The sequence below is a fragment of the Zerene cesonia genome, chromosome 25 (genome assembly GCF_012273895.1).
Source record: "Zerene cesonia ecotype Mississippi chromosome 25, Zerene_cesonia_1.1, whole genome shotgun sequence".
Lineage (NCBI taxonomy): Eukaryota > Metazoa > Arthropoda > Insecta > Lepidoptera > Pieridae > Zerene > Zerene cesonia.
Window position 1 is genome coordinate 5,288,491 of NC_052126.1, and position 14,476 is coordinate 5,302,966.

Here is a 14,476-nt window from a genome sequence, read left to right on the forward strand (position 1 = left end):
CGAAATTCAAATGTAATATTTTTTTATAATTAAGTGTAACAGTATTTATGGCCAGACTAAGTATAATATTAGTAGGACATTAGTATAAAGTAGGATGCAACGTTTGCGTCATATGATAACCAATAAAGCAAACCCATCTTGATATTGTAAAACTGGACAAAATTTTTGTTAATCGTTTGCTGGAAATTATTTCTACTAATAAAGAGGCAAGAGTTTGTAACAAGTTTGTTTGTAGACTGTAAGCTCTGGATCTACTGAAATTATTTTAAAATTTATTTCACCAATAAATCATAATATATGTGAGTAATATACTAGTAATATAATACTTCATTTTGATTTTGATTTCGGGACAACTCGTGCGGATGCTATTAAAAGTCAATATTTTTCTGATATTTCAGACGAATCGAAAACAAGAATGGTGAAGGTATCTCCGCAGACTGGCAAACAAGGGACAACTTTGAGTGGACTGTTGAAACATACCAGGTAATAACCAAATTAGGAATCTAAAAAAAAAATACAGGTCACCCATCCATTTTCTGACAGATTTATTGTTCTGTCGGCACAGAAATAACTAACTTCTGAAAATTTCAACCGAGACAGACATACAGACGTACAACGAAGCCTTAGTAAAATGGTCGCGTTTTGCATTTAGGGTGCAAAACCCTAAAAATTGCTAATTGGAAAATTCAAATACCGATGTGAGAATAGTGAAAACGACAAGGTCGAAATAAGATGGTTCTAAATTTCTTTCGTTGGCTCTGTTACCTCAACTTTCGACTGGGTAAATCACATAAAATAATTTCGACGATTCTTTTTCTACTTGAAACCTCACACGAGACCATTAAAATTTGGTTTATTTCTATCAATTTTATGGCTCAGCTTCATTTTCAAAATAATCATTCCAGATACGCAGTATCGGTAGCAGCTTTCAACAGCGCCGGTTCTGGACCATTCTCTGCGCCTGTGACTCAGGAGACCAGAGCTGGAGGTAATAACCTATCATAAATGTGAAAGCAACTCTCTCTGTCTGTGTCTTCTACACCCCTAAATTGCTTAACCATTTTTATTCCGAAAATTCCACAGATATGAAAACTCCGGGTGAAAAAGAAGTTATTTAAAACGATTTGACACTTTACAGCAAGCGTATGTAATCTTTTCTTAAAAGGTAAAGAAAGATTTTGAAAAACTCCCTCTTAAATCTTGCTAAAACCGAAAGAAAAAATGGCTTTTATCCAATAAATATTGTCCTCACATTTCTTCAATTCTCACAGCACCAGAAAGCGCTCCGTCCTCAGTGGAATGTACCGCAGTAGCACCGAGCTCGCTGCGAGTGGGCTGGCAACCCATACTGGGCCTCACTACTGAGATACTGGGCTACTCTGTGCTGTTTGCTACTGAAGGTACTACAAATATTTGACACATACCAAATCATTAATTAATTTTTGAGATACTGTTTCTTACTTGCTTCTAGAGATAAACACTTCCATGAAGTCTTAAAGTAATACTAATTCCACTGTGAGAGAGTAATTTCGCTAGACCTATTAGTTAGTATCTTTTTCCTACACTGGAATAAGTACTATTTTAAGACGTCACCGTTATACTTCTAAACGATGTAATTTAGTTAATTTAGAGACATTGTTTGTAGTCCAATACAGTTCAAAACTTTTTATGTAATTTATTCCCACTATTATACCTCTCTCTTAGCTGAATCCACATAATTTATGTTTCCCAAATTTATTCAACAATAAACAATAACATTAAGTTAAAAAAATATGTAGATGTAACAAAATCAAAATATCTTTTGATAAAGAAAACACTTAAATTAACTTTAAACTAAAGCTTAAGCTTATTTTTTTGTATTGAATTGTAATAAAATACAGTAAAACATTCACTAATTCCAGACAGCCCCTGGCAAAATCAAACATCCCTCCACACAGAGCTCTACCTCCAAAATCTAATGAAGTACACCAACTATACCATCAAGGTGGCTGCTTACTCCAGCTATGGTCCTGGACCATTTTCGTATCCCATCGTTTGCAGTACTTTGGAAGATGGTGAGATTTTAAGAAATTTATTTAAAGTTAAATCATTAAAAGATAATGTTGAAGAAAGAGAATTTCATGTGAAAAATAAAGAGACGACAATGAAATAATTTTTAATCATTCATAGTATATAAAGGTATGTTTAAGAAATAAATATATAAATAAAGCAAAAAAAATGCTATACAAGGTAAAATCGATGGGAATCAAAAACATACTTTTCCAGAAAACCATTTGATGATTCTATATGTTTGTGTGATACTACTATACACATAGAACTATTCATATTTTGTATATTTTTCCGTGACCAATTGTCCTTCTTTACCGTCATAACTCTTACTCTATATCATTGTATTTCGTACGGCTAAAGTAAAATTTAACATCTCACAGTCCCAGGTCCGCCAGCAGACATCAAAGTATTAGTGCTATCGTCCTCATCGCTCCTGATTAGTTGGAAACCCCCGGACCAACCCAATGGAGAGATACTCTATTATACTGTGTATGTTAAACCTATTGGATTGAGGTAAGTTTTAAGTGTTAAAGTTTGATTATTGTGCATGTATAAATATATTTTTTGTTATACGTTGTAAATAAAGATTGTATTTCAGAGTAAAAAAATTCATAAAGATATATAGACTCAATACTATTTATTGTTTGATGAATGCAAAAATTGATTGTTTATAGTAATAATTTTATGATATTAATTCGTTATTCGACTAAAAAAATTCCCTATCAGCTAAGAAACGAATGATGCCAAATATTTAATAATGACTTTTTGACCACATCACCATATAATATGTAAAGTTATTGATCTGATGTTCATATCCGAACGTAACCAACACCATAATCCCAACGAATTCCTGCACCACCAAATATAGTATTTTCTTGTGTTTGGTTTCACGCGAGTATTATACATTTAGAAATTAAAAACTTTTCAACGGATTTTAAACGCGATTTATTCATTATATTATTAACCCGACGTTTCGAACACTTTACAGCGAGCGTGGTCACGGGGAGACTGACACAGTCGCGTTTAAAATCCGTTGAAAAGTTTTTAATTTCTAAACCACCAAATATGTTTTGTTAAATAAATTATTGTTTAAATTTCTGTGTCTCTCCTCAAACCACCATAAACACCAAAGGTCCAACAACATTTCCCTGTACCACCCCTCATACATAACAAACAGCAAAGGCCCAAAAGCACACCCCAGCGGCACGCCTCATACAATAAAAATAAAACGAAAGCCACGACAGCGGCGGCGTGACGCTGTCGCAGCGCGTGGGCGGCGCGCGCACGTGGGCCGAGGCGCGCGGGCTGCCGGCCGCGCCGCACGAGGCGTGGGTCGCGGCGCACACGCGCGCCGGCGCCGGCCCGCCCTCCAAGAGGCTCACGCAGACACCCTCGCATAGAGGTTACTACACCTACACATTACACTTTCGTTATCGATTCTAGACACTCTGTGTACCAAAAATGCAAGATTAACAATTATTTTTTAAATGTATTAACGTAACCAACGTTTAACGAACTCAAATATATGAATTGTTATATTTCTAATATGAGTAAACCTAACCTAACCTAACCTAATCTAATCTATCACAGAAAACTTGTAATTATGTACAGTCAGGTTTTTTTCTGTTAGGAATAGGTTAATATATTCAAATATAGAACACAATTTTATAAACGTTAAATACGAAACATAATAATATATTCTTTGCATATAAAACTATAATGAGACTTCCTCTCATATTTTAATAAAATTTGAAACATATTTTTAAGTAGTATGATTTGCGATCCGATTTTTCAATTATCAATTTTTAATATTTCAGCAAAACTCTCACAATAAAGTTCCCTATTCACATAACAACTTCATAATCTTACATGTTTTAAAATCTAGTAAAATATAATCTCAATATTGTCTTTCCTTATTACTTCCTACCAAAAACATAAACTCTTTCCACGATAGTGGTAGCAGGTGTATCATCCCTGGGAGGACCGATATCAGTTGGAGCAGGCTCGTCCCTCCTGCTGCGGTGCGCGTGCGTGGGCTCGCCCGCCGCGCGCACCGTGTGGTACCACAACCACAACATCATCACCCACCACCCGCGCTTCACCAGGAACCACGACGACAGCCTGCTGATTAATAGTGTGTTCTAGTTTATCTATAGCCTTGTATATTTTTATTGGTTTATTTTCTTTATTCAAAGAAATTTTTTGATTTGCACCTATATCTCTATCTAAATTATGGAACTTCAATTGAGACTGAACTATTTAAATCAATTAGAAATAGATTTCAAAGATTTCTTATCACTACACTATTTCCGTTTAATCTCCAACCTACATCTAAACACTCGTTCTCTTTTATAATTTTACCCCCATCGTCAGGTGATTTAGCTTTACATTTTTGTCTGTCTTTTTCTTCTGTGTCTTAATTAGTACTTTCAAAATCAACTATTTCATACGAGCCTTGTATTGTTTACAGACATTGACCAATCACTCAGTGGTAACTACACTTGCTTAGCAAAGAATTTGTACGGTTCAGACTCCGTAGAGTATACAGTTACAGTGCTACCTCTACCAGATCCTCCCATAATACGAGCTACACCTTATAAGGAATCAATTTTGATCGAATGGGAACAACCACATTACTCCATGAATCGGACTTCCAATCAGAAAATAAGTAAGTATTATTGATCAGTTGTAGTGAAAATAATAATATAATAGTACTGTTTTTTCATTCGCGCTTATTATATAAAAAAAAACTTGTTCATGTGCTTTATACATGTATAACTACAATTCTGCAGAGACGTGTTATCTCTCAATAAAATATGTATAAATTACAGTTATCTAGGTTTTGACGCTATCATTCCCTTTAAAATAATGTCTTTACCTCAGAATACAGTCTAACATGGAAAGAAGCGAACGGTCCATGGCAAGACTCGTGGTCATCCGACGCATCGCCTAGCTTGGACCTGCTAGGTGACGCGTCACCAAGTCACCCCGGCGTCAATAAATATTTGCTGACGGGTCTCAAATGTGGCACCAAATATTCGATACGGATCATAGCTTCTAGCAAAATTGGAACTTCACAACCTGCCTACTTGGAAACTAGCACTTTGGGTGGAGGTAAGTTTTTGAATCAATTTACGTTTACAGCTAACTAAATTAATTCTGTAAGTCTTTTTATTATGATCAATTAATAATAAAACAGATTATTTTTTTAATGTTAGTATAATGTACTTATTTAAACTCAATTATTAAAACAAAAAAACTCGAGTATCGAATATCGAATAAATAGGTTATTGGTACTTTTGATTAAAACAGAAACAAATATCTATGGTTATAGTCAAATAGTCTGAGATAGATACATAGCCAAAGTAGTTCATTATTATTTATTCTTTTAATAAATTTAATATTTTAACTTACTTGTGTTTTTGGATAATTGTAGAGTAAATGTGTGTTTATGTTGTATTGTAAACGTATTTGCCTGAATTAAATTTTTATTGTCGATTAATCATTATTATTGATGACATTGTTGTGTCTTTCAATCAAGTCTTACGTTGTGTACTTAGAAAAAAATGTCATGGTACTAAGGATGTGTTGGCAATTCGATAGTTAATTTGTTCGCTAGACGGCTCGTTAATAAGTTACATAGATGATGATGTCGTCTAATACAGGTTACCCCGTATACAATCTTTCACACTTTAAGAATAACGCTCTTATTTATATGATATACTGGTATATGTTACTGTGAGGTGAAACGCCTGGAGCGTTAGTGTGAACCTTGTGAATGATATAATGAATGAGTGTACGACACTACCAAACTTCTTTGAATATATTCAATGAGGAGTCTGAAAGTTGGACTTCCCCCAGCCCCCGTTCCCCCCGCGTCCCCCTCCAGCGTGTGGAGCAACCGCTCGCACATCGCGGTGAGCGCGGCCGGCTGGCGCCGCGCCGGCTGCGCGCCCGCGCCGCTCGCGCTGCACTACCGCCCGCTCGGCTCCGCTCGCTGGCTGCCCGCACACGAGCTCGCGGTGAGCGCGACACACCCACACGCACACACACACGACACATGGCACACTGTCAGTTCACACACCATACACAACGTAATTATTAAAAGTGATCATAAGGAAACATCAAACTTTTTCTTTTATGCCCACGGTAGAGAACCCATAAAGTATCGCCCGCCGCGACATCATACACCGTACGTCACACGTTATACACACACACACACCAAATGAATCGAACACGTCACAAGCAACACGGCCAGAAAACAGCACTAGCAGCATCACATATTTTGAACTCACTGATTTGTTCTAATATTTTTTTGAAACATTCACTACGAGACGCTATCACTTAAATTAGTTAGCTACCAATTTTCAACAAATCAAATGGCAACAAAAATTTTGTACCGGCTTAGTGTATTTTCCTTTCTTGGTGTTCGTACTTTGCTTATTCAACATTCGATGGAACTACCCTCAATTTGTTAATAGTCGTGACTGGCTGCGATTTGTAATCATTTCACATCAATTAGGCAGCTGTGTAGAATCGCATCTCCCCTCTAACAGATATTCGATCGGTTCTAGTTGGAGTCTGGCGGGTCTGGCGGGTCTGACGGGTCTGGCGGGTCCGGCGGGTGGGTGGTGGCGGGCGGGCTGGCGGCCGGCACGCGCTACGAGCTGCGCGTGTCGGCCGGCGGGCGCGCCGCCACCTACACCTACGCCACCAAGAACGAGGACGGCAGTACGTACCTATTGCTCCATTGTTCTTCGTTACATTCATTTAGGGATTGTGCTGCTTTGTTGTTGTTTATGATAGTAAATTGTTTAAAAAAGAACACGTCTTTATGATAGAATCTAGAAATACAAATTTAATAACGTGTTTATTTAAGCCTGGCAATCGAATCAGGATATTATAGGCTCATGATATTGTATTGTCACCGATCCTTGATAAATGTACAAAGTTTGAATAATTTCTGCCTTTTTAAAGAGTTGTAATGATGACCGTACCTACAATACCAGGTGAAATCAGTCCGCTATCAGACATGTTGGACCTGAACATGCTGGTGATAGTGCTGAGCTCGATACTGCTCGTCGTGTGCCTCGTCAGCTTCGTCTATATACTGATGAAGAGGCACAGGTAATGTATATAAACACTAGCTTTATATATTTGCTTATCCTGATATATTTTAGGTTAATTGGAAAAAAAATTATGCATATAATACTATAGAAGTTTTTGGTTTTCTTAATTGGATGTCATTCATATGTCTTGTGTGAATTACAAATCTCAGTGGTAATGTTCCAACATACATTTAATTATGGCAAGATAAAGCAATTTGAATTTTAGAATATAATGTTTAACAACTTTTAATTGTATTAATATGTTAAAAATCCATCGCTAAATTATTAACTTCACATTCGTTAACCAAATAGTATTCTACATGTCATGTAAAACCTACTCACAAATTTTATCAAAATCTTATATTCCAACAATAATCAAATAAGAAATGAACAAGCACCTTCCAGAACAAACAACTTCACCGAGTACAGAGACTCCATAACCATAGACAAGTCGGAGAGCGGCATCACCAGCGCGTCGCAGAACAACCTCGCCAAGGAAAACAGGATCTACAGCACGCCCATACCGGTGCGGAATAACAGCAAACATGGTGTGTCTGCGTCATCTTAGCTATAATCATAATTTACATAATTACAGCAGTATTAGCAGAATCATCATCATAAACGTGAGCAGTATCAGAATCATAATCAGCAACAGTAGCAGAATCATCATCGTCAGCAACTGAAGTAGTATTTTGTTCATCAGCAGCATTAGCGGAATCACAAGCATAGTCATTGACACAGTCATAGTCATATAGTCAATAGTCATTATCATACCCAAAATTACATAAGTACAAATCCTCATATCATCATAAACTATTAAACTACAGGCTTCATATTATGATACTTTTTATGCAAATTTACGTTTTTCGGTCATTAAATTTCACCAATTCAAATTATCTTTGGTTTCTTTCTAGTTAGTTGTATTTTCTTTGATAGCAATATGGGTATTCAATTATTATGAGACCGGAGCCACGTTTCCTTTTCCTCACATTTCCCAGTCCATTCCTTTTTCCCAGTCATAAATCCTTTCCTTATCCCTTACTCCTAAAAAGCGGGCAGCGCATTTGCAGATCTGATCCTCTGCTCTGTTCATGTGCGTTGGTGACCGTTTACCATCCCAGCTCAGTTGCCCGCTGTCACATAAATAAAAAAAAACTGATTTTATATTATGCAACCTCGTCAAAAATGCCCCAATTGTCAGTCTTAATATTTTAGATGTCAGTTCTTAATTTACTTTGATAAATTTATAAGACAAACTAAAATAATTAATATAAGTATAACACCAATAGAGATTGCACAATTCCAGAGCTATACGAGATAAGTCCGTACGCGCAGTTCGCGGTCGGTTTTCGCACGTTCGGGCACGTGGACAACCAGGATGTTCCCAACGCGCACCGGAAACATCGATACGACTCTGGTAAGTAATATATAACAACTAGCGGTCCGCCCCGGCTTCGCCCGTGGTACATATATGGCCATAGCCTTCCTCAATAAATGGGCTATCTAACACTGAAAGAATTTTTCAAATCGGACCAGTAGTTCCTAAGATTAGTGCATAACAAACAAACTCTTCATCTTTATAATATTAGTACAGATTAGTTCATATCAAGTTAATATTTAAATTTATATTTATGTTCTTTTAAGTCATCATCGGCAAGGGCACTGGAGGGTCGCCTGATGGAAAGACTTCCATTCAAGCCTATATACTTTTGCAGAGGCGTAAGGCCATTTGCAGACCTTACGCCACTACAAATGGATTGCCGACATTAAGTGGGAATAGAAAAAAGATTGGAGTAGAATGAAGGAAAGGACGGGGATGTTTAAAGAAAAGGATACGGGCTTCTGGCTTCCCTGCTTAATAAACTCTGTTCAAACTAAGCATCCTTGACTTTGACTTTTGGCTCTTCACCTGATGGACCTATTGCCAAAAATTGAAATTTTATCCAAATTGGTTCAAAGAAGAGACAGACAGACAGAGCTACTTTCGCATTTATTTTAACATTAAATGTTATTAATTTTAACATCATAATGTATTTTCAGAAACAAGCTTCCAAATGTGCTCCGAATCTGAGGACAGCGACACAATATCCAAGAACACTCTCAAAAGCATTCATAGGAGCAAATGTCCGAAGGGTTCGTATGTTTTATGAGATTTTTATTGTAAATAAACAAAAAAGCTAACAATACTTGTATGCTATTATCTACCTATCTACCTATTCAGGTTTAAGAGAAGAAAATTCAATCAATAGAAAGGTTTATAGTTGTTGAATTTAATCTTTCAAATTCAAATTTAAATGAATAATTTAACTACATAATAATGAACTTTCAGAAGTTTGCCGAACTCCACATTACAGATAGCCAGCAAACTCTTGTACAATTGGACCACAAATTGACGTCTGAAATAATGCCAAAGTGAAATAGATACTTTTTTAATGAATAATTTGTTAAAATTAGTTTAAATGGAATTGAAATGATCTCGTTTTAGTTATAAGAATGTAAATATTAGTATAATTTTACTGGAATCATTCAAAGAAATTGTTATATTGTGTAACCTTATACTGCCCATAGTATTTATGTATTTATTATATTGACTGTGGTATTATAGTTTTCTTGATCAATAAAAACAATCTTTAGTGAGCATTTTTCTCTTTTTTATGAATTAAAAAAAAAATGGTTACTATTTTTTACCTATTTTCTAGCTCTGTATATAAATTTTCATTCTTACTTGGATTTAAGTTTGTAAGAAATTTAGACAAATTAATGTAAGACTGAAGTTTTCGTCTCAATCCATTTTGTTAATATTGAATTAAAATATATAAAAAATATATATCTCTGTTTTATTTTCATAATTTCCAAACAGTACCTTAGCCACATATTGCCATACCCAAATAAAAAAATAAGTAATTCACTTGTTAGTAATAAATTTATTTAAAACAAGTTTGCCTGTTCACGACACTTTATTTAAACTAAGATTATCTGTTCACAACTCAAAAAGTAGATAATGTTCAAATTTTCTCTCATATTTGAACAGCAAGATTCTAAAGGAAACTTTAAGTGAAAATGGTGTTATTATTGCACCTATAAACTTCGATTACTCACTTCGCCGAGACATAATGTATTTTATTATCGATGCGTGTAAAATGAATGCAATGGCAAGGACCACCTCTATCCGCAACAAAGAATACGATTGTGCGCAACGCAATATAATAAAACGTCAAGAAATAAAATTTTACGGCCAGCTACAAAACTGTCAGGACACAGCGATAAAAATGGGTTTTCTATAAGTTAGATAGAACAAAGAGAGCCGATCGTTTAGTAGTTGAGCTTTTCATTACATTATCTTCAATTAAGGTTGTACATTAAGATTACACTAAAAAACCAAATAGGGACAATATTCATTTATTTCCATTGATCGATCAGTTACATGCGCAAACATTATCTAAAAACAGGAAAAAACCAGACTAACTGCATTTCCTTTGAATACACATACATCAGAACCTACATTTTATATATACCCACCAAGCTTATACAATCACCATAAAGATTTACAATATAAGATATGTCGGAAATTGCTTCTACCATAAAATTATAACGCATCAGTACAGTTGTTCTAAAATGTACGAGGGTTTAAATATAAAGTTACATCAAACATGCGTTACATATAGAGGAACGTCATCTATAACATTATAGTCTATATTAAATGTAATTCGCGTAAAAAAATAATAAATAAACGTTCAGCCTCCGTTATTTCCTCTAACTACACGATTTATACGCGGTTATAAAATGTTGGTGTTTACAAAACGCTAAAAATTGTATTATATCTGGCAAAGTGTATATAGTCTGTGGAGTTTGACAAGATGGCCGCTGTGGCGCCAAATGCGAAGATTAAAAAGAGATATGTTAGTATACGTATTATTGCTATAAATTTAGCACATCGAAGTTTCAAGTCGAATTTAATTTTTTTATAGTCGTCTAAAATACATTTTTATTGTTTCTCTTTATTATGGACAGACAATTTGTCATAGAACTATATCAAAATTACGAAAAATTTACAATGGAGGATAAAAAATAAAGATAAGAACACCTAAGCTATCAAATGAATAAAATAAATCAATTACAATCAATAGATCTTTCACAGAATCAATCAAAGAACATAAATACATGGGGACAATTTAATAATCTATTAGAGCGGTTTTTCAACATCAATTTTCACAAAGCACATCAAAAAGTTTTTAGAAAAGGTGTTAATATTTATTTTATATCACCGAAAATCACCAACAATATAACATATCTTTAAACCATATTAGGTTAGTAAATGACAATTCATATTGATATTACAAAGCAAAAAAAAATTTAATAAGAGTCTAATTTAACAGATAAGTATAGTTTTTATTAATTTTGTGTTTGTTTTTTGCAAAAAAAATAATTGAGTTAAGAAAAAAAGATATATTATTGATAATTTTTAAATTGCAATCATATACATCAATATCACATTATGACACATGACATTTGAGGGCACTATGACATTTGTTGTACAAAAATGTCAAGTGTATCAATTAAACTAAAAATATGTCATATTGTCGATGATGACGGGTTAAATCTAACAATAACAGGACGATTCTTATACCGATATGATTAGATAGACATAGATATGTTACATATATTGGCAGTTAAATATATAATTCTTAATGGAATAGTCAAGTTTAAACTTGTTATTTATATTAAAGTTAAATAAGTATTCAGGAGCAAATATTGTCTCAGTTTAAATATTTAAGAGCGTCTTTTGACGGTTATAGTTTATAATAATATAATAAACATTCTACGACAATGCAATTTTAGTCTTTTCTAAAACTTTAAGAAAAAGATTGAAAAATATGATATTCAATCACGCAAACAAGAAAAAAAGATATAAAAAGAAGACCTGATTTATTGGCAATAAAGTTATTGTTAGTAAAGAGATTAAATGGAGGTGGCAATTAAAACATCTTTATAATATGTATGATAAATATTAAACTTAAAACACCTATAACATAAAATTAGTTACGATTTCCTTAAGAAGAATCATATTTCAATATCTATAAATAAGAATGTATACAGCCGTCTCATTTTATTTAAGCATCAGCCATGAGAAAGAAAGAGACGACGCTATTCATTCTACTTTTACAATTAAACATTTTATAATCACATTGAACCACAAATTATTCGAAATATTGTAATCGTTATAAATACAAATTTGGCGAACGTTGCTACATGTTTACAATATACAAATTATAAATAGTGATGTGTGAAAATTGTCGATATATATTCGTATAATTAGGCGCGAATTATCGTTGCAAAATGTATTGCATGGCATTGCGCCTTCGTAGTGATGTTGGTATCGATAAAAAATGTCACGTGCACCTGTTGAATAGTGATGTGTTTGACATTACAAAAATTCTCAACTCGAACGTAATAAAAACCAAATTTATATAGATAGTGATGTAAATATTATTCGATACAATTTTAACGTATTTTCGGCGCGGATCTATCGTTACATAGCTTATTGCGGCGTAGTGTTGCGCCTCGCTTGATCTGCTCCATTAGTGAGGTGTGACACACGCGCGGATCCGGCTGGAAATGAGTATATGTATATTATTTAATACACAAAAATGCTATGACGTATGAAATTAAAATTTGATAAAAATACTTTCACGTCCTGTAAAAAGAATGTCCTGGAAAGAGTGAGGCATTTTGATATTTCTACTTATTTGTATCTCTATAAATAATGAATTGATTAAAAAAAAAACATCAAAATTCCCCTAGGATAAGATAAATTTTTGGAAGAATAAAAAAAATTTATCACGTGGGATGTAAGCCCGCGTCTTTTGTCAAACCGTAGCAACGCCTAGCCTCTCGGCCACCCGTGATCCTGCCACAGTAATCGAATTTCTTCTACTCTTTCGGTTTTATGTTCTTAAGGTACACCCCATGTCTTCCGATTACTCTTGTGATATGTTGTGTATATGAGATACAGTGCGTGCGTAGAATACACAGATCTACTGTTTGGTGTAGCGGGTACGCAGTGCTTAACCAAAATGTTAGTGATACTATGATATAGTTGACAATGTACAAAAATGTCAAGTGGTGTATTTGACTTTATCTTTCAATGATTTAAATTTCTAGTATATTAAACATTAAAAATTGGAAATAATTAATAAATTTTAAAATCTACATCTTTCAAGTCCAGGTTTATTAATACTTTAGTATGCGCTGTAAAGGACGTTGATTATTCACACTCAATGCAAAGTGGCTAGTGGCAAGTGCGTAGTGTCTGCTGCAAAGTGTGTGCGTGTGTATGCACTGTACACACACACACAGTTAGGTACCTGCGCGCGCGCGTTGATGGCGTCGCGCACGAGAGCGCCGCGGGCGGGCGCGCGCCGCTGCAGCGTGGCCGACAGCTTGTCCAGGAACGCCGGCTGCACCGCCGGGCTTGCTGCGGGGTCAATTATAATATAATATATTATCGCTTGACGCTCGTCCCGGCTCCGCCCGGATATCAAAGTTCCTGTTTCATTTCAAGGGAGCATTCAATCGGGATAGAAATTAGCCTATCGCCTAATCTCATACCTTGCCTGTTTAACAAATTTCATCAAAATCCGTTCGGTAGTTTCAGCGTGATTGACAGACGAACATCCAAATAAACTTTCACATTTATAATACTATTCAATTCGTCAATTTATTTATTCAAGTAACAGAATTCAGTCTGTTAGTAACCGTATGCCTTAAATGCAATTACTGTGAGAAATAGGTCAGCTTTTCCCCTAAAAGCGGGCAGCGCATTCGCAGAGGCACTAAGTATGCGAATGTTCATGGGCGGTGGTGATCGCTTACCAGCAAGCGAACCACTAACTCAGATGCCAGCTTATAGAAAAAAAACCAAAAACACAAAAAATAAACATACCTTTGGGCTTATGCGTATCGGCCGCAGTTATAGTGGATATCGCTCGGCGACTGGTCCGCGGCGACAGCTGCGGGGCCAGCTTCGCGCTCAGACTTGCTATGAGCCCACTCGCTGGAATATACATATATTTTTTAATATATACTTAAAACTGATATTTTGTTAACGTAGACGTTGAAATACTAAAAGAGTATATATAATAGAGAATTCAAATGAAAGACTAGGCTAGGAAAAAATGGGATAGGGGAAGCATCATACAACCATTCACCTGCTCGGCGATAAAAAATAAATCATCATAAAAAAGCATTCAGTCAATGTGGGCCGTGTGTAATTTTAACAATCAAGAAGTAAATAAATTACTTATTATTACATTGCATTC

At 35.0% G+C, this 14,476-nt stretch overlaps 2 protein-coding genes across 2 annotated transcripts in view; one reads left to right on the forward strand and one right to left on the reverse strand.

Moving 5' to 3' along the window:
- The window catches only part of LOC119836622 (Down syndrome cell adhesion molecule-like protein Dscam2), a 41,197-nt gene extending 31,402 nt beyond the window's left edge, over nucleotides 1-9,795 (forward strand). The window contains exons 17-32 of the mRNA XM_038362004.1: nucleotides 399-483; nucleotides 906-988; nucleotides 1,272-1,400; nucleotides 1,902-2,054; nucleotides 2,430-2,562; nucleotides 3,294-3,451; nucleotides 4,004-4,183; nucleotides 4,520-4,717; nucleotides 4,933-5,163; nucleotides 5,911-6,071; nucleotides 6,624-6,780; nucleotides 7,059-7,176; nucleotides 7,563-7,705; nucleotides 8,464-8,574; nucleotides 9,198-9,290; nucleotides 9,487-9,795. Of these exons, the coding sequence (XP_038217932.1) occupies nucleotides 399-483; nucleotides 906-988; nucleotides 1,272-1,400; nucleotides 1,902-2,054; nucleotides 2,430-2,562; nucleotides 3,294-3,451; nucleotides 4,004-4,183; nucleotides 4,520-4,717; nucleotides 4,933-5,163; nucleotides 5,911-6,071; nucleotides 6,624-6,780; nucleotides 7,059-7,176; nucleotides 7,563-7,705; nucleotides 8,464-8,574; nucleotides 9,198-9,290; nucleotides 9,487-9,515 (2,162 nt within the window). The 3' untranslated portion in view covers nucleotides 9,516-9,795. The remainder of the gene's footprint in view (nucleotides 1-398; nucleotides 484-905; nucleotides 989-1,271; nucleotides 1,401-1,901; nucleotides 2,055-2,429; nucleotides 2,563-3,293; nucleotides 3,452-4,003; nucleotides 4,184-4,519; nucleotides 4,718-4,932; nucleotides 5,164-5,910; nucleotides 6,072-6,623; nucleotides 6,781-7,058; nucleotides 7,177-7,562; nucleotides 7,706-8,463; nucleotides 8,575-9,197; nucleotides 9,291-9,486) is intronic.
- Nucleotides 9,796-10,540: 745 nt separating this feature from the next.
- LOC119836623 (protein MTSS 1) overlaps nucleotides 10,541-14,476 on the reverse strand; it is a 149,591-nt gene continuing 145,655 nt past the window's right edge. Inside the window, exons 23-25 of the mRNA XM_038362005.1 lie at nucleotides 14,101-14,211; nucleotides 13,523-13,632; nucleotides 10,541-12,767 (exon numbers count right to left, since the gene is read on the reverse strand). Coding sequence (XP_038217933.1) covers nucleotides 12,660-12,767; nucleotides 13,523-13,632; nucleotides 14,101-14,211 — 329 coding nt within the window. The 3' untranslated portion in view covers nucleotides 10,541-12,659. The remainder of the gene's footprint in view (nucleotides 12,768-13,522; nucleotides 13,633-14,100; nucleotides 14,212-14,476) is intronic.